This window comes from Pseudoliparis swirei, chromosome 9 (genome assembly GCF_029220125.1).
Source record: "Pseudoliparis swirei isolate HS2019 ecotype Mariana Trench chromosome 9, NWPU_hadal_v1, whole genome shotgun sequence".
NCBI lineage: Eukaryota > Metazoa > Chordata > Actinopteri > Perciformes > Liparidae > Pseudoliparis > Pseudoliparis swirei.
Genome location: NC_079396.1, coordinates 16569033 through 16590447, shown reverse-complemented (window position 1 = coordinate 16590447; position 21415 = coordinate 16569033). Strand labels below are relative to the sequence as shown.

The 21415-nt window shown below is 41.4% G+C and overlaps 1 protein-coding gene across 1 annotated transcript in view; it reads right to left on the bottom strand.

Annotated features, from left to right (window-relative positions):
* Positions 1–405: 405 nt before the first annotated feature.
* The window catches only part of oprl1 (opiate receptor-like 1), a 69730-nt gene continuing 48720 nt past the window's right edge, over positions 406–21415 (bottom strand). Inside the window, exons 3-6 of the mRNA XM_056422298.1 lie at positions 19047–19134; positions 18187–18369; positions 16822–16912; positions 406–2038 (exon numbers count right to left, since the gene is read on the bottom strand). Of these exons, the coding sequence (XP_056278273.1) occupies positions 1494–2038; positions 16822–16912; positions 18187–18369; positions 19047–19134 (907 nt within the window). The 3' untranslated portion in view covers positions 406–1493. The remainder of the gene's footprint in view (positions 2039–16821; positions 16913–18186; positions 18370–19046; positions 19135–21415) is intronic.

Below are 21415 nucleotides of genomic sequence, written 5' to 3'. Positions count from 1 at the left end.
GATATCTGGTTCAATTGTAAAATATCATGTTGTAAGCCGGTTTCAAAATTCAATTAAGAAGAAAAAATTCCGAATCATTAATCTCTTAATTGTATTTCGACAACTTCTGAATTTTACATGTTTCAACTAATATTTAAAATAGCTTTTATGAATTGAATTTTGTTTGCCCCGGACATCTAGATAATAAAGAAAGATGATGTTTGTGGCAAAAAAATCTCAAGTCTTCGGTGTAAAATTGATTGACAGGCTAATTGACCTTTCATGTGTGGACACACCACAAAGAGGCGCTTTCATCCATCTTGTGGAGCAACAACAAGAAGAAGAATTGATACCCAGGCGGGGCTTGTTGCAAACACTGTCATTCACTTTCTGCTGTTTATTTAGATTACAATACCACCAGTTTTTCCTTGGTCCCAAACTCTTAAATTCCCCACACCCCCCAGGTGATCATAGAGCGTTTTTAAAAAAAAATATCACAACAACTCTTAAACACTTGTTTGACAGGGTTTCCCCGGCTTAACTTGTTTCAGAACCCATCGAGACATGTTGCCCCAACACAAAATAACATTCATGTGACCCATTCAGGGTCCATAGACACAGTTTAAGAATATTGTTCAAGAGCAACTTGCAGCACATTGTTCTTTTCCTTATGTCAGCTATTGCTTTACATCCAACTTCATGTCTAAAGGCTAAAATATCACATTATAATTTGATTACCCAGTCCTTACACAGGCTCATATTACAGCAGCATATTACCATTATGTCGACCTCTAGAGACACCAATACAGAACCCATACTGGGATGAGTGTTGGACACAGGACGTGTAAAACAGAAGAGTGTTTCACACTTCCAGAAAGCTTAACTCTTCCTTGGCAAGTCTTCAGTCCGTGGTCCTTAGCACCAAATAGTGCAAGGTCTAAGGTAGATGTACCCACTCTATGAAATCTATTATATGGTCTCTACAAATGTCCCTCCCTGACTCTTAACTTCTCATACAAAAGCACAGAGCGAGGCATCTTTCTAGAGATGCAGCAACTGATAACAGACTCAGTTGGTACATGCCATTTCTGTAAGTGAGGCTTTTGTTTTTGGAGCTATAGTGTCAAATAATGATGTTACCTCTTTTGTGTTTACGTCCACCAAGATAGTTACATGAAAGTTTTACATTCCAAAATATCTCCCAGCCTCAGTGGAGTAAGGACCATAGTCACGCCCATCCCATCCAAGCTTTCAACATATCCCATTTCCCGAAACCCAAATACTGCACCCATTGTTTTTCATCCTTATCCGTGCTCCTAAATCCTTTTCTTTTCAACCCCATCCTCCTCATCTCCCTCCCCCCCAGCCCAAGCCAGTCTTCTTGTTTGGGGGCGGGGGGGCTCGTGCCGCTAGAGAGCTGTGATCTGAGTCAACTCTGTGTTGGAGTTCCCTGTCCCCTGGTTCTCCCCCCTCTCTTTGTGGTCTATCCCCACCAAGGGGATCTCCACGCCTAGTCATGCTGGATTTGAGGTCCCTCCACCTGGCCCCCTGCCATCAGCCTTGTAGCTGTAAGCAGCCGCCACCTCCCGAGCAATGCTCCTCATCCTGCCCGACTGTTGGGTGTCGAGGCGGAATGGCGAGGGTTTGCAGAACTCCCGGAAGCAGCGCTTGAAGTTCTCATCCAGGAAAGCATAGAGCACAGGATTCAAGCTGCTGTTGACGTAGCCCAGCGCGATGCAGAAGTGCATCAGGACCAGTGTGAACAAACTGCTCAGGTTGAAGCCCAGAGACTGAGCCAGGACCATTATCTGGATGGGTGTCCAACAGATGACAAATACTGCCACCACCACCAGGACCATCCTGGTGATGCGCCGCAGGTTGCGGTCTTTTTCCTTGGAGCCGGACAAGATGCGAACGTTGCGTAGGCGCTTGACCATCAGGCTGTAGCAGATGCTGATGATAGCAACGGGGATGAGAAAGGAGAAGAGGAAGACACAGGTACCGAAGACAGAATCCCAGTGAGTCCTTGGTTCAGGTAAAACCATGATGCACTCAACACCTGGAGGCATTGGAGAAGAGGAAGAGAAGAAAAGAGATTACATTACAAAGTTTAATATTGACATGTAGGGTACAGCCTTGTAGCAACAGAGTAAGTCCAGGATGTCTTTAGTCTAAGTCAAGAAGGGAGAGACTGATGGCATTAGTTATCAAGCTCCTCTTTTATGGAACCAGCTTCTTACATCTATTGCATCTGTCCATTGCAAGTTATACAAATACTATCAATCATATAATCAGCTCCACTGGAGCTATTTCTTGAGCAGCCACTATTTAATAAATCTGTGGTGACTCCTGGATTGTTTGGTGACGAGCTTGCTAGTTATCAAAACAGCTGAAACAAGTCCGCTTCTTGACTTAGCTAGACAAAGTCTTAATGCATACAGAGGAATATCTGTTTTCTAATGTGACTGACTGTATTTCCCAAAATAAACTATTATTCACACACTATGTATGCAATTAAACCAGGATTAAAGCCTGCTTTGTTTATTACATGGAACAATGTGGATGACGTCTGAAAAATATTACGAATGTAGATTAGGCAGTGATACTGATAATAGAAGACAGGCACGCATAATTGAGGAAAGAATAAAAACAGATTTATAGTTCGGATATTATAGGTACATAGAAGCAAATGTGTGGCAGGATGAACTTACTATGATAGGAGAGCCTGTTGTTACATAGTTTTATCAGTTTACTCATCATCATCATCATCAATTCAGTCAATGATGATAGGAGAATACATTTTACAACATTTGTACATCTGTGCGTTCAGCCTAAATCACAACAGAGAACAGCATTGCGGTCCTCCTGATAAGACTGAATACATTCAGCTCGTCCAGATTAAACTCAGCTGGTGGGTTTGGACGCTCTATGCAGGAAGCAATGGATCACAAATTGAAGAGAACATATAAAGTTGACTCTTCAACAGCAGTGAAAGCTAAACAATAAACACGACTACCTCTTCAGCTCCAATTAATAAGAAGCGATTTCCTGCAGATCCAAGGGGGGCAGTGCTTACCAATTAGCTCATTAGCTCTCGGGATATGATGAAGAATAAAAAATACACATATGCTCACTCTAACGAGTGTTGGACAACTTGAAATTCTGACCAGATGACGGCACTAGATACATAGTTACGGTTTTACCATGAATGCATGTGACACATATGATGACAATTCATCCACAAAAACAAAAACAAAAATTCCATTCTCAGGAATTCAATCTTTGAAATATGAGTAATCTTGGGTTATCATTTCATGACTATAACATTCTTACATTGATCTTTTGATGGGAACATGTTTCACATCGGTAACATTGTACATTATTGTCATGTAATTATTGTGTATTATCTAAGTATTAGACTGGCATGGCTGGATAACATTTTGTAAAACATACTTGATGATCCAGTCGTCAGAAAAACGGTCCAAACTATTTATTACATTGATGAATTTTGTTTTTCAATCACAACTTTTGTGATATTGAGGTTGTTCGAGAGGCCAAGAAATCACTTGACAAAAACATTCAAGCAACTGAGCTTTGAGGTGTAACAGGATGTTGGAGAACTGCTCAACCACTGTGCCTTCGAGTTAATGTCATTATAATAATTATCCGACACGAACAAGTGTTTTTTTAATGAATTAATGGATGTTAACAATCCCTCATGAGCACAATTTGCAATACATCATTGACCCACTTGAAGCGACACCACTTAAATATAAAGATACACACTTCAATGTTGTTATGCTTTAAAACCACACTCTTCTCCTATATCTACAATTAGCAATGATGGTTTCCATATTTTGAAGTATCAAAGCTGCAAAATTCCAAATTAAGAGCATATCTATCATTGAGGGATTGCCTCCACAAGGCTCTCAACATGGTGACAGCTGGGGCGGCCGCTAGCTGTTAATTCTGCAAACGGCGCTTAAAGTGTAAACAAAAGCAACAGCGCTGACAGAGCCAACAGTGTTCTTGGGGGGAGACGGGGGACGGACCAGAGGGTGGCTGTTATGCTTCTGCTAGGACGCTGTTGGCCACAACATACTAAGGTTCTGCATTTTGAATTTAACATCTTCAAAAAATAATTAATTCATTAAGGGGTATTTTTGTCTTATTTTTCCTCCACCAAAGTCAAGAGTAACTTCACATACTTGTGATCTTGTGATTCTGGCTATAAAATTAAAATAAATGCATGTTTTGAGTTAATTCCTTAAACTGTGTTTGTAAGATAACACAATACCTACACACACTGCAGAATAGACTGCATACATAGTTGAGATTAAACAAATAGGAATAGGAACGTTGAAAGAAAACGTTGATATATTATTCCAATTGGTGGATGCTTTAATCCACTGCATCTCGCCAGCCACGAGTGTGCATGATTTATAGTGTGTGGGTGTCTCCAGTAAAAATGGAAGCCGTAGCCTCTGATCCATTACTGCCACGTTCCAGCCATTGATCAAAAGCACAGTAAAAGTCTGTGTGAAAGGACAGGAATACTAATAACTTGCTAGGCGGTGAAGTTTATGTGTTTAAAAAAATGCCGTAAATGGCTATCTCATCTTAAACTTAAAAGAAAGCAACACCAACAGATGCAATAATGGTATTGGTCCCTGTGGGTAAATAATTGTTCCTGAATCCCTTCAACAGTTTTGTTTTCTGGAGTGTAATATACATAAGTCTCCTAACATGGCCAGATTGTCTTCCTATTTCTAATTTCGTTTCATCTTCCCCTTCTCCCCCGTCTTGGAAACTGTTTACTCTTTGTGTCCATCGCCCTCCATTCTTCAGTTTTCTCACATTTCTGACAGCGAAATTTGCGAACATTTTGATTTATTCTCATTCTGCTCAGAGACAGGCTGACAGCTTGTCAGTACACTGATACACACAACAACACGAAGACCTAAATAACTACAGAAACAGATTCTAAACAGCTTCATGCTACATCATGATCATAACACACTTTGCAAGGGACCTTTAAATCTCTGTGGAGGTTTTAGGCACAGAAAAAAAGGCTCAGGATTAACTTTGACCAATCCAGGCATATTTCTCTCAGGCTATCTCGGAGGGAACACATTTCAATTACTATTTGTATTGGTTGTCCAGTCTGCCCACTGTGTTAAGCCACACTTTAAAACACACAGAAACCGGTTATTTCAAGAAAATATGTTGATCAAACCACATCAAATACATTTTCATTAGTTTGACAAGAGACATCCAATATCTCAGCTTTCATCTCTCTAAGGAGCTGGTACAGTAAAAAAAAATCTCATGGATTTATTGCTGTCCCATTAAAGCTTTTCTGCAGCGCTGGGCACTTTAACCCTTGTGTTGCCTTAGGGTCATTTTGACCCAAATCAATATTACACCCTCCCCCCGCCTTTGGGTCATTTTGACCCGATTCAATGTTTCACCCTCCTTACCTTTATATTTACTAACATATTTTACCCTTTGGGTTCAATTTGACGCCAGCAATTAAAACCTCCAGAAAATTATTAGAATTAATATTGTTTTCCAAGTTTAAGTGTGAGGCACTTTATGTTTGTTTGTTGACTACCGAAAGAACACCGACATTAAACATTGAATGGGGTCAAATTAATCCTAAGGCGGGGGGAGGGTGTAATATTGATTCGGGTCAAAATGACCCTAAGGCAACACAAGGGTTAAACAGTCTCTCAATGGCTGTTTGGGAATATCCTGGTTGATGGTTTGTTGTTATCTGACTACAGAGTGACTTACAACTCATGTGACACGTGACTGAAAATACATTACACAACCTGTGTGTTTCACAGGTCACTAAATGCGGGGCTACTTGTGGTTCCTAGAGTCCTAAAAAATAGGAAGGGAGCCAGAGCCTTTAGTTATCAAGCTCCTCTTTATGGAACCAGCTTCCACCTTCAGTCTGGGAGGCAGACATAGTCACCTCATTTAGGAGTAGACTGAAGACTTTCCTCTTTGACAGAGCTTATAGTTAGGGCTGAATCAGGTTCACCTGGTCCAGCCCCTTGATATGCTGCTATAGGCTTATAGCTGCCGGGGGACGTTTTAGGATGCACTGAGCACCTATCTCCTCTTCTCTATTGGGCTGTACAAAATAAACTGAATTGAATTGAATAATCTGAGCAAAAAGACAGGACTAAAGAAATTGTTGACAAAACTAATAGAGAAACCATATTGACTAAGAGTAATGACTACCATTTCTAAAACTGGACTAAAACAATAAATTTAAAAAATAACTTAAATAGTAAGCATTTTTGTCAAAAGACTAAGACTAAATCTAAAATATCTGCAAAATGAACACTGCTTGAAACGTAATCGAGGATTCAGTTTTTTTACAGACAGTTTACACATGATCCCTCACTGGCTTCCCACATAGGAGTCTTTTGGATTGCTTAACCTTAAACAGCACTCCCAGGAACCGAACAACTCTTTGGAGTGGTTTGTAAGAACACTTTGGATTGAGATGCGGTGTTAATCCACAATAACCTCTGTTTATGAAACAAAAATGTAAAAAACTTTAAAGTAATTGTAAACTGTGTAAAGTGATCAAGAGCATGAATGGTTAGGGTCTGGTTAAGAAACACTTCAAGCTATAAGACTTTAGCAAGATTGTGGCTTTGGTTTATCAAAAAGCAAACCAAACAGGGCTATAAAACAGGGTCCGCTTCGGTACTTTTCTTTCCTGTCTTTTTTCATACATAACCAGGGATGTGTGTCCCATCCTGATTTCCATTTCACAGTTGGTGATTCTCCACCATGGCTTTCGTTCTTATCATCACTTCTTTTCTCTCTCTTGCGTTTAGCCTACCTTTTTTCTTGTATTATCTGTATATTTCTCTCGACTGCTTTTCTCTTCTATTTCTTTTCAATCGTGTCTTACTTTTCTCACTTCTCGCTTAAATCTCTTGCTTAAAAAGATTTTTATTCAGGATTTTATTTCCCCATTCACATCTGTTCCATTTATTTTCTTTTTTATATATTTTAATTTCATCTTTTGGAATTATTTTCTCACTTTCCCTTCTCCTCTCTATGGATGTATCTTCCTTTCCTTACATTTATTCTCTGTCGAAAATATATTTATCCAATGGTCTGATCTCTGGCTGTTATATTATCCCTCTCTCTTTTTCCTTATCCCCTCTGCTCTTTCCTTCTTTCATTTTAAATCCGAGTTTAACCCTTGTGTTGCCTTAGGGTCATTTTGACCCGAATCAATATTACACCCTCCCCCCGCCTTTGGGTCATTTTGACCCGATTCAATGTTTCACCCTCCTGTTACCTTTATATTTACTAACATATTTTACCCTTTGGGTTCAATTTGATGCCAGAAATTAAAACCTCTAGAAAATTATTTGAATTAATATTGTTTTCCAAGTTTAAGTGTGAGGCACTTTATGTTTGTTTGTTGACTACCGAAAGAACACCGACATTAAACATTGAATGGGGTCAAATTAATCCTAAAGCGGGGGGAGGGTGTAATATTGATTCGGGTCAAAATGACCCTAAGGCAACACAAGGGTTAAATCCGAGTTTAAAGGCATGATCCTATCTGTTTCCCTTCTTCCTAAAATGTGTTCTAACTTTCTCACTCATCATTTCTTCTTTCCTCTCCTCCCCTTTATCTTCCATGTTCTATCAGAGGACAATAGTGTTGCTCTGGTGGGGTCTTGTGATTGGATCCTGCTGCCCTCCCACTTGAATACACGGACGTCTGTTAACTGAGTGAAGCAGCTGCCTCAGCAACTGCTTCTGACATTCTGATGACATTTTTTATTTGATATGTTACCAACAGAACATTGCAGGCTGTGGAAATATGTGATGGGCATTTGTGATTGGATACCAGTTTTGCATTGCTAATAAGGAGAAGCTGCACAGTGCAACCATTATCACCTCTGAAACACTCAATTACATTTCTGAAGTATTTCCTGGGCTACAGAGCACTGTGACAGGTATTTAAGGTGAACTGTTCCTGTTTTCTCCTCTTGCGTCTCCAAAAAAGAGAATGACATATTATGTTGCCATTAGTTACGCATAGAGCAATGGGGAGTGGGGACTGACATTTTTTTCTCAGACAAGAGATAAAATGAAAGTTTTTCAGGGCCTAATAAAAATAAAATGCCAAGGACAGAGAGAAATATAAAAAGCATTTGTATCAGCGGTCTCAGGCAGGGAGACAATAAAGCCGGTTGATTACATGTGAATTCATCCACATATGAAGTGTATCTCTGAGGCTTCCAGCTTTGTCAGCTTCTGAAGCTCCAAGCTGACAAATGGCTCTGTGTGCACTTGTTGACCTGCTCTTGCATTCAAACATTAAACTTCTAGCAGGATTTTACAGGCACTGCCCTGTTGAATATGGTCCCCATTCAAGGATGTTTAGTACAACAAGGTATTTCTAGTTAACCACAGGTTTCATAAAGATGCATTGAAAACATGTTCATGTCACCTGGACTTGAATTGGCCCCACAGCACCAGCAGTGTTTATTTCACAATTCTATATTTGTTGGTAAAAAGAAGAATAGTTTTGATTGTCTGTCACAATATGTACATTGACACTGATCCAGATAAAAACTTTAATTTTCTATGATTAAACATGTAGAGCAGTGGTTCTCAAATAGGAGTATGTGTACCCCTGGGGGTACATGAAGGCACTCCAGGGGGTACGTGATATTTTTCTAAATATATTACAAATTCGTATCCATGAAAAATTCCATTAAAAATAACATATTCAATTAAATATAAATGTAAGTTCAAGAACCCAGAGCTGTGTGTTACATTTTTTTCAAACCAAAAATGCGTTGTGCTGGTTAGGGGGTACTTGGCTGTAAACATATCTCACAGGGGGTACATTACTGAAAACAGGTTGAGAACCACTGATGTAGAGGTTTATGCAGCCTTCATTGTATGAGTTACATTTCACTATCAAGTGTGACAGCTCTGGGATTGACAAGCAATCAACAATTCACTCCTGATCAACAATTGGTCAAAGCAGAGCTGACAGTAACACCAGCCAGATACAATTTGACAATAAAACGATGTGGTCTGGCCTTCTTAACCTGTAAATCTGTGAGTGGGAGTGATATATTATCATGTTTTGTCAGGTCACAGGTCATTGCACCGTAGCTCCAGGCAAAACATATGGGTCTGATGCAGGCCTGTCAAAAAGCTGTGAGTGTGATGTGTCTGTGTGTGTGTGTGTGTGTGTGTGTGTGTGTGTGTGTGTATCCTTGGGCGATACAGCACTTGTCATAAAAGTTGTATCAGGTTGCGTCAGCAGTGCAGGGGGCACAAAACTCTATTACACAAACACACACACACACAACACACACAATGGTCTGTCTCAATTTCTCCTTTGTTACAGTTCTCTTCCATCACACTTTTTTGCTGGATTTTCTATTTCAACAATATATCTTCAATATCTCATCACCCTTCACACATAAAACTATGAGACAGAGACCTTTCCTCAAGTTACTTTTGGCCTCTTATTCACAAAGGAAGGAACGGAATCTGGAGTCTTGTATTCAGACTTGATTCCATCCCATTTTCCTCCATCAGGCTTCCTTCCCCGTGTAGACTTGTATGTTCCAAGCATTTGAGGAAGATGTATTACAGGCAGTCCAGATCTTTATATCATATTGTATTATGCTCACCAACAATGATGCAACCTTGTGTGGGAATGGCAGGGGGGCACAAACACACAAGCACACATAGACACACACACACACACACACCGAAACACACACAGTACACAGGACCTACAATTTCCAAATTTGCATCAGTCCAGTGGACCGGAACATCCTGTATGTGATACACATGTGTAGGGGGGGGGGGGTGTACAGTGTGTGATCATTGAAAATGTGTTCTGATATATGTTCTTCACAAACAATGAGGCAAGGTCAATGAGTGAGTTTGTAAACAAATATTATTGTATAATATTTCTTTTGACAACAATTTTAATACAATTAAGTTGCCTGAAGCGGTCCCTTTAACAAGATGCTCGGCCTCAGCTCGCTCACATGAATGTCTTATTTCATATCGAGAAATATATCTGGATTTGGCTATTGGTGCATTTTACAACGTTTAGGACCCAATGATTTAAATATGGGATATTTAAGTGTTTCATATTATACAATTAAGTAATATACATGAGATGAGGATGAGAATAAAATAAAACTAGTGAGAGGAGAGATACAAGAGAGACTTATATGAGAATGACATGATGAGTCGAGAAGAGAATCAAAATGACCTTAGGGGATAAGATGCGAATGAAATGGGAAAGAAATGCCAGGGAAGAATGAAACTTTAATGACATTGACGTGATGAGATAGGAATGAAGCAGACAAGACTGAAATGGATGAGGTGAGAATTAAATGAGGGAAATTAATAAAATAAGAATGGAATTGAGATGATAATGGCTGACATCAGATCACAGAGATCCAAATGAGATGGGGATGACATGAATTGGATGACATTCAAATTAAAATTAAAATAAGGAGAAGGGAATACAAGGAAAAGAACAAATGAGAGATGAACGAGATACAACAGGAGAGCAGAGATGTAGCTCAGCTGTCGAGGAGACTAATATAAATGATTGTAGGATTAGGCTGTAGCTGCAGGCTTAGGCTGGATCAATGTCTCACCACCATTCCCCTGCTAGCTGCAGCATATTACTCGATTTAACTGCAAAATAGCCCTGATTATGGCCGTGTCATGTGCGGGCATGTGGAAAATCACTGGTGTTTCAGTGAGTGATTTCTTTACGTTTCGTAATAATAAATATGAATAGCAATATTGTTGTGTTTCCCCTCTTTTTGCCAAAACAGTCCATCTTCCAATCAGTCAGCATTACGTTTTATTTTGTAATGACTCCCAAGAAACGGATTAACATTACACAGAACTGAAATTGTAAATTAGTATGAGGAAACGGTCTTAAGATAAAATGGAATTTTAGGGGTGGAGTTAAAAGAGCTCACTAACTGGGGAACAGCAATTGCAGCTGAAGGTTCTCAGGCCTGGATTAGGATTCACAGGGAAAAGGTGTGTTTACACTGCAATGTCACAAGATCACATGAAATTAACAGAATCACATCTCACACGGAAAACTATCTTGTCAGGCTTCAGGTTATGCGATTGTGTTCTGTCAGCCAGAGCAATGACCAATCAGTGTCAAGTGAGCAGCTAGGGGCGTGGCTTAGTTGTGTGCGTGAAGAGACAGAGAGGCGACCGTTTGTTTAAAACAACAATGACAACCCCTGAAAAGGTGGATGGATGCTTCAATATCATCAGTTATATCAGAACTGGAAAATATGTCTTGAAAGAAGAGCAAAGAACCACATGGAGGCTTTTGATGACAGATGGTTCATCCATTTTTTTTTAAAACGACTTCTCAATAATTGTAAACAATATAAGGTAAACTATATGAACATGAAGTTATCAGCTGTAACTGATATACAATTCAGCACAGTTGTGTATGCCCGGTCATTTATAAAAAAGCTTAAACTTCAACATCGATATATTTGACCTTCAAATTAAAAGTCACGCATATTAAAATAAGATAAGATAATATATTATCTTCTCTCCATGCCGCTCCTCACCTTCTCATCATCTGTTCAGCTCCATCCCCACCTACCTTCCTTCCCATTTCCACAGGCAGCATTCGACCCACCAGCACACCGGCACACATCACCACATCCCGATCAGCTATATCGGGTGGCTGGGGGCTTTATCAGAACCTGGTAATTCAACATGCTGTGTACGGCGGCCAGGACTGTGGCTGGGGACTAAAAAAAAGTCATGTGGAACTTTTACCAGCACATTAAACAGCTACCAGAGGGAAGAGACAGTGGAGGCCTGGACTACCCCTCGCCAGAGAGGCTCAAAGGCTACGCTCTTCCCTCTCTCGAAAAAAAGAAAAAAGGGACATTTTTTCTGCTTCGGGATAAAACAGCACAGAAGCCTACAAAGTAGTGGCGAAGAGCTGAGCTGGAGGACGGTATCCAACTTCGAGCTGACAGGATCCAATCCACTAAGCGTGACGTGATGACATGATCAATCCAGTCAGTTCAGCCATCATGGTTTGAGTAAGTAGCAGGCAAAAGATTAGCCTAAAAAAAGACGTGTCACCCCCCCCATCCGTTTCACCACACGTCCATCCAAAAGGGTTGAACATTCTCCCCGCCGTGAAGCTAACCGGGTGTCCAACTCCCTCAGCTCCCTCCAGCGCCCGGCGGTTGTGCAATACAAGGAAATGGCGACATGGATGTGAAGGAAGAGGAAGGCAGCAGGAGGGACAGGGAGCTGTGGCATGCAAGTGCGCCAGGCGCGAGACAGAGAGAAGCAGTGATAGGCAGCAGAGAAGCAGCACAGACTACAAGGGGCGGACCTGGCAATGGCAGAGCAGACGACCAGCTGAGTTCTAGCAACGTTTGAGGCTAGCTCTTAACAACACAGCTAGCTCGCAACAATAAGGCTCACATGACAAACACAATGAACACACCGTTAACAACAACCCCGCAGGCTGACAGTGACCTCTGTTGAGGGTGCACAGTGAGAACAGGAGGGCACAGTGCACATGCCAGTGAGAGAGGTGCAGCTTCAGACCTGCATTCTGTACAGCACTCCACCTCACACCACAGAATTCTCAGCTGTCCACCAGCACAATCCCTCACCTGCCCTCTCCGTCAAGAGTCCCACCCCCATCCCCAGCCCAATCCCTGTGCCCCAGCATCCCCCATACGGTTCCCCCCACATGGAACCTCACAGTGGCCATCACCTCATGCTGCCGGAAGCTCTGAGAAGCTTCCTCTCTGGCTCCTCCACCTCCTCCCTCCCTCCCAGCGCCTCGGCCGCTGCATCTCCAGATCCATGCTGCACATTGCTCCATGATGCTCACAGAACACTCTCATCTCTCACACAGGAGGGGGGGATATGACTGTTCTGCTGCTTTATCTGATGATGCTGTTCACTCTTTCAAGCCCATAGTCCAGACTGACTGGCGGTCCCCTGTTGCTGACTCCTGGACCCCCTGTGTCCTTGGGACCTGGACTGACTTCCTGGCCACAGGGTGGTCAGGGGGGGCAGACCTCCTCACACCTCCAGGACCACACACCAGGATCCCCCCACACCCCCCCTGTCTCCCCCCTACTCCTACCAGCACACACCACCACTTCTGCAGTCACTCATTCTCCCAGCATGGTGGTGGGTGACGGGGGTGGCACACAGTGGTGGTGGGTCTGGTCTCCACTGAAGTTGCTGGCCTACCTGAAGGAGGCTCTGGCTGATCTGTCAACTGCACCAAACCAGGGAGCTGATCTGATCTGTGAAAAGGACCAAAACTAAGGACAGGAAGCGAGGACAGGACACACACTGGGGACCAACGGGGGAGGGGTGGAGAGGGTGAGTGGAGAGGGAGAGGGTATAAATATCTGGGGAACATCATCAACGGGGACACAGACACTTGTGAGACACAGACACCTGGTGAGAAAGGCACAGCAGTCACCTCAGGCAGCTGCCTCAGGATCCCTCTTCATTTAAAATCAGTCAAGTCCTTCAGAGGGACTGCTGACAGGAAGCATCCTGATCTGAGCCTGGTTTGCCCAACAGCTCAGTTCAGGACAGGGCAGAGAGGAGTCTGGCTGAACGCGTTATCTGACACACACTCCACCACACATTCCCCACCCTGACAGGCACAGGAACCAGGACCAAGCAGAGCCAGAGGATCAAGGCCAGGAAGGCAACACACCACTGTTTCACTGTCTCACATGCAGGGCTCTGGCAGGGTCACGCAGGCAAGCGCCAGAGAGACAGAGAACAGAGACGGAGTTTTTCACTTCATCCCTCAGGACCTCCAGACCACCCCCTCACCCCACCCAGACCCCACACAACTGCCTCACACACACACACACACACACACACACACACACACACACACACATTGTGTTGTTTTTATTTGTATTGTGTGTAGTTGTTTTGCTTTGCACATTCCTGAGCTGAGCCACCACTTTTTTTTCATTTCACCCCTGTGTGTGTATGTGACAAATAAAACATCTTGAATCTTGAATCTTGAATATTACTTTATTCATCCCCAGAGGAAATTTCTTGATGCAGCAGCAAACATGTTTAAATATCTACAATACAATAATAAAAAAAAATGAAATAGCAGGGCAGGACATATTACTTTTAAGAATTTCAATAATAATAAAGGAAATGAAAATGTAAATTTTTTTTTTTGAAAGTGTATACAGTGGACTTTGCTTTGGACGATCGCCTTTTTTGGGCCGTTGAAGGCACACACAAAAGAAAATTGTAATAATAAACGATAATATTTTATGATATCCTTAGAATTACAAAAACAGTACTATAAATTACAAAATGGAATGTATCCTCTCCATTCTAACTTTAACTAAACATGTCATAAACAGTTAGGTCCATCTGCCATCACACACATGAGTAATCAAGCTAAACAGGCAGTGGGTTAAAACTGCAGTGGGCAGGATTTACTTTGTTCCACAACAGAAGAGAGGAAAGAAATCTCAGCGGCTGCTGAAGCGACATCGAGCTACCAGCAGGCCTATCAATTAACAACCCTGTTTACAACTGACACCATATTTGCGTTCTGCTTTGGCTTTTAAAAAACCCTGTATATTGCTCCATTGAGGTCATATGAAATTCTTTTTGCACCTGTTACCATATAAACTGAGCGGAATAATTTGAATTGTTTGGCCTTTTTAGGAGAAGAGCTGCCATCTGTAATCTGTAAACTCCAACATAAAGTGTGTCATGACACCAGCACGATTAGATCACACACACACACACACACACACACAAACTCATCATCACTCTCACGCAACCCTATAAGGCAAATGCCCTGCTTTGAAACACACACACACGCACACACACACACACACACACACACACACACACACACACACACACACACACACACACCGTGTGAATAGAAGTAGGACCCAGCTGGATCCACTCAGCAGAAACTGATAAGTTGCTATAAGAGGACAATGAATTAAGTCTGCCTGAAACTGAGAATGAAACTACTGACATCCTTCAGGTGTTATCAAAGAGATTGAGGTACATAACCAAATAAAAATTCTTTGTGGCATTTTTTTTTTTATCATAAATATACATTTCCTAAATATGTCTCATAATAAGCTTCTTATGATGGTTGCAGAAACACACACTGGTTTGCCACCTGGTGCAGAAGGAGGAAGCAGAAACATGTTCCCAGTTCTCTGACAGGTGAACATGTTTCAAATGAAACACTGACGCCTTATTAATATTATTTGATTAATGTTATTTGTTTTTGTTCTCTTTTAAATATATTTTTTCTGTGAGGGTTTTTGCTGTTTTTATGTTTTGCTTGTGTGAAACTTTTCAAAAGATTTTAAATACTAATGTCGACTGTATAGCTCATGAGGATGAGTGGTACCCGGTCCATCACCATTAGTCGTGTCCATGAGCAAGACACTGAACCCCACTTGCTCCCCGCCTGCTTCACGGCAATAAATACAGAGATAATGTTCCTTCTTGTATGTTTTGTAATATTGCATGCTCTCTGGGAACAGTTTGGTACAATGGAAACATTGTGAGCAGCGGGTTTTTCTAACAACCTTCTGTCAAATAAATTACTAATCAAATGTGTGGCTTTTTTATATTGAGTAAAATTACACATGGCATGCATATTCTTGAAATATCTACCAAACCTGTCTCCTCCAAAACTATATTCCCATACAATTACGAGGGGAAACTATTTTCTCTCGGATAAGAGTTGTAGATTCAAACCACTTTAGACACACGGTTAATGTAAAATGAAACCTTATGACTTGGTTAGGTTTTAGTAAAAATAAACATAATTTTCTGACTAGAAATCTGCAACTCTGTAGGGAAGTGTTTTGAGTGTCTAAATTCCCCACTTTAGTGTATTATGGTTCTTTTTTATTGGTATAATAATTTGTGTGTAATTGAGGATAATTTTAGCTTTCTGTTGATATCTGAAGCCAGTTGTATTTTCCTCATTCAGTTTATCTCGGGCATGATGATGTTACCTTGTTGCACGTGTTTTTCTACTTTCACTTGATATAATCTCCAATCCGACCCGCTCAAAGTCATCACGCTTTTAATAATGAAAACACAAAAGCGAGTGACTCATGCTGTTATCTCCTTGGCCTGTCAACGTCATCTCTGCTGAAACGAAAGAGATCAAGAACTGGAAATCCCTTTCTAGTTTTTGAAGACATAAATGCGCACCTGCCGTGTGAAAGTTCATAACAGGAAGCACCATGTGGAGTATCATTTGTCACATCGCAGGCACACGGTTTGATATGTCTGTACGTGTTTGATAGGAAATAAAGAGGGAAAAATGCATCACGCAACAATGTGTGTTGAGCTTATTCGTCAGACACTGTGCGATTAAAGCTATAAAAACTGGGACAGCAGTCCTTGTAAATGGGCTCACTCACACCTTCCAAAACTATCTCTTCAAATACAGCTTGGATTTTCTGTATGTACAGAAACTGTGTTGCACTGTTCAACAGCTGTGCAGGATTTTTCACATTAATTATACATTCAAATGAACACAATCGCAGAACAAATGCATGTAAGGAACAGTTTGTCAGGTGATACTTTATATGGCTGTTTGTTTCAAATGCACATGATGTGAAGGTCCATGCACATGTATTTGTCCAGGTCAGTATATGTCTGTATTGACTGTGTGTGTGTGTGTGTGGGTGTGTGCGGGTGCGTGTTCGAGTGTGTGTTTAACTTTGAATTACTTACTGTTATGCTCTTGTTCCTCTTCCACATTTCCCAGGACCATAGCCGGTACGCCAAAAGCTGAAGCCAACACCCACACGCAGATATTCACCACCTTGGGACAAGATGCCATGATGGTAATGGTCAAACTAATTGTGTTCACTTGAGCCTAAACATTTTAGAGGTAATGTTTTTTTTATTTACCTTTTACTTTGCTGAGTAATTAATTAAAATCACTGTTCCAATGCACATCAGTGAGCCATCACAGCACTATCATAGCAGGAGAAGCTCAGTTACAACTGAAACAATGTCTCTGTTATACTAAGATGTTGAAGTAAGTCAGAGAGTTAGCCGGCTACACAATGCCAGGAGCCTCTCACTGGGAAACCTGAATGGAATGTCAGACTCATGATGAACTACAACAACCTGGCCCACATTTTCCACAATTCACCCCGGCCTCTGCTTGTTGAATAAGGCGTGATGAGGAGCTACAGTGGTCTGGTAAGCGTCTGTCTAACTCAACACTTCCAGATATCTTTAATCTTCCAGCCTGTAGTCTCCACGCAGCACTAATAGAAGTCACGTGATGTCGTTGGGCCCCCTAAAAGTTGTAAAAGGCACCGATAGCCAAATCCAGATATATTTCCCGATATAAAATAAGCCATTCATGTGAGCGCGTTGAGGCCGAGCATCTTGTTAAAGGGAACGCTTGAGGCAATTTATCAGATTTTGCACAGATCCCTCTGGACCCATATAATGCTGCATATACCTTCTTCTTTTTTTTGCATATGCAGTATACGTCCCTAACACTAAACAGACTTCGTGTAAATTCAATTTAGTTCTCGCTTCTGTTATATTTTTACATCTGAAAGGATCAGATATGAAATCTGCTGTTGTGTTTTAGTGTTTTCAAGTCTTCTTCAGCACTTGAAAAAGGCACACTTCTTGAGATTGAAACTGCTGACATCCCTGAGACTCTTTCTTTTTTCATGCCATCATACACTGATACATCCTCACAGTGAGCACAGTGCATGGCAATAGATAGATGTATAAATAGACCTCATACTTGAGGATCATGTAACACAGTGCAACTCCAGATTTACAGTCTTCATTTACCACAATTAATCAATTTCTTTCAGTAATTTATAGCCAGTGCTATATTGAAAATCTGCTTACTGGTGATGTCTGAATGTGAAGACAGTGAATGTGATGCAAGATTTAAAAAAAACTGACATGCCCTGTATCTGTTTATCTTTTTTCAGTTTCCCATCATGACAACATCACACACAGTCAGGTTAAAAACTTGGTGAGCGGAAGTGACTGAAACCTGACCGGACATCAGCGGTCATTTCAGGGGCAACAAAGATATATATATGAAAATGCCTTTACCTTGGCCTTGTGAGGAGTCCTCATGTCCAGCGCCTTGACTGGGTGGCAGACTGCCACGTACCTGTCCATACTCATCACTGTCAGGGTGAAGGTGCTGGTGAACATGTTGTAGTAGTCGATGGACACCACCACCTTGCACAGAGCGTTCCCGAATGGCCAGAAGCCCAGGAACACATCTGTGCCCTGGAAATATCCGGATATCAAAGAATGAACGTATGACTAGAGCTGGAAGCTAGAACAACTCTTCGGTCAAGTGACTTTGGACAGTCAGCAGTTTTCAACATATATGTATGTTTGTATGTATATATCAGTTGTTCCTCATTAGTAGGTGTCTCCACGGCCACATTTTGACATGATGACTCAGAAGATGAAAACAATACAAGTGTCGCTGTCACGACTAGTAAATAAGGCTCTTATGAACATGTTGATGGTCTAAAGTGATGTATTACCAGAGTGACACTGCATGACAAGGCAAAAAGCAATGAATCCCTCAAATGATGACGACATAAACATAGAGGCTTTTCGAGGAGAACAGCCCGCTAACCTAATGTCATTCTGAAATCTTGCATGAGTGAGAGTTGTAAAGAAGATTGTGTTGTGTGTTGTCTTGGTGTTATGTCAAATGTATTCAATGTCATGGTTCAGGATGAACCCCGTCTTGAGATTCAAGAAAGAGACTTCTCTTTGAGTGAGACAGACAACAGCAAACAAGATCAGGTGATTGAGACAATAATGTGAAACAATACAGACATTGCCTTTCATTTTAAGATGAGGCAAAAAAGTAGTTCAGGAAACAATATAAAAAATCCAGGGCGACACTTAAATACGTGTGTGATATGTGTAGCAGCAGTAAGTCAGACCTGGAAAGGTAAAGTAGCCAGGAACAACGAGTCAGCCAGAGCCAGGTTAAAAATGTAGATGTTGGTGGCCGTTTTCATCTTTGTGTATCTGAGGAGAGAAGAAGCACAGCAGCACAGACGTTCGGTCAAATGTTGAAGCTTGAGGCAGGCGGCTCATTTCACTAGAGGTCAGACGCACATTTAACACCTTAACCGAGAGTCGGCAGCCGAGTGCCGCCTGCTCCACAGCCTGAACGCCACGACAGCGGCGCACTTTGTGAGGTGCTGCTGATAGAATTGCCACATCTGTGTGCAGTTGTTGAGACTAAATAGACAACGCAGCATTAAAAAAGAAGATGAGTGTATGAGCGTGACATGTTGGACTGATGTTGACAATGCGGGTTCAGTTATACACAGGGCGTTTATAACTTAACCCTCTTGACTTCTGTATTGGCCTTGAACTCTTTTGCACTTTCCCTTTTCTCCTCAAAACATCTACATTCTCTCATCCTTTCTCTCCGCCTCTTTTTTACCTCCTTATAACGTCCCCCTACCCCAACATTTCCAACTTTAGCGAACGTTCGCCGCACACAAACCCCACTCTTTATTGAGATCTTTCGCTCATCTATTCCCTTGCATCTAAACATCTGTGTCTTTCAGTCTTTTATCCTTTCATCTTCCTCATTACCTCCCTCTCTCTTTCAGTTCTCTGTATCTTTCTTCCTCTTCACTTGTAATCCATTTCCAAGTCCTCATCTCCTTCTGATTCCTTCCTTCCTTCCTTCCTGTATTGCTCTTTGTTGCATCTCATGTTCCAGGATGCTGAATTTAAGATATGATACCGTAAGCCTAAAAATCTCTAGATTGAGTGAATTGTCTCTTCATGTCTTTGTCACTGCTTCGGCTTGGTTCCTCCTTTCTGTATTCCTCCCTTTGTCTCTTTCTTTTGATGCATCTTCCCTCTTCTCTCTCCATCCACCTTCCCACCACGTGAAATCCTACCATCCTCACTCTTTGAATATGTTTCAGCTCCTTTCAGTCTCTCTGTTCATCTTGCATCCCATTCTTCCCCTTTTCCTCATCCCATACCTCCCTTTCCACCCCACATCACTATCTTTATTCTCTCCTTTATCCTGTTGGCATCTCACCTCGTCGCCTCTAATCCTAATCTTCTCTCTCTACCTTTTTGTCTTTTACATTCTGTCTTTCTTACATTCCTCCCCTCTACTCCTCTCTGCGTACTGAATACTTGCTGGCAGGCGAGTCTTCAGAGAGAATATTTCATGACTGTTCAACTTAGTAAGTCACTCGAGATTTCACTTGTTTTCTGGCCTTCTGTCTTTGGGTCAAGAACTATTCTCTCTTTTTTATTTCAACATTAGCTGTCTTCTAATATTCAGCCTTGTTCCTGAAACCATATCAAATGTTTTCTTTCTCCCTTCCTTTCTCTCTCTGTCAGTCAGTAAAAGTATAATTGCATTACAATTATGAGTTAACTATAGGTTAAATAGGCAGATAGGCAGCAACAGAGAAGAGAGAGAGAGTGAAATAAAGAAGAAAAGACGAAAAAGGAAAGGTCAGAGAGGTGAGCCCTTAAGCAAAGAGTAGCTCCATTCATGTGCCATACAGCGTATAGATAAATACAGAGATGTAGAAGACGTGTATGTCAACTTCGGGCAGCTCAACACACAAAATAGTTGCTTTACCGATATTCTTTGATGATATGGATGTCCTGTTTTGTTTATGTACAAAAGCATGCGTTCCAAAGCAAAATGAGCAAACCACAAGGTTGTGTCCGTCATTCTGCTGTTCATATTGTATATCAATTACTATGTTAGCCATCAGGACAGTTGTACAATGATAACATTTGCGGATTATGTTGCTCTTATCGGCCTTTTTTTTTTACTGTTATAGAGCTTGGAGAAGTCAGATAACTTGATTTTAAACATAACAAACACTACAGAAATGATCATTTATTTGGAGAAACTTTGGAGAAAGTTCAAGTGTCTGGACACAAGTATTGACAGCAAATTGACATGAAATGCTTTCACCAGGGGTCACTAAGAGGGGCCACTGAGGCAGACTGCAGTCCGAGTCTGGATACAGACAGCGTTGTATCTGGACCCAGACTCAAAATCGATAGATAATTCAGAATTATAAAATGTTGACGGATAGCTTTTTCTAGCCATTACATCACTCACTCAGCAACCAATTACATGCGTTGTGAATCATCTCACGTGATGCTACTCGGTGAACCAAGTATGGAAAACTTACCAGAGTGGAGAGCTTAACCAGAGCCGTAAACCAAGAATAGACTCGTATATGTTCAGTGTTCCCAAAAGAAGTTCAAAACCAGCATGTCTCACATGTTCAAAGACTGTGGGGATTAT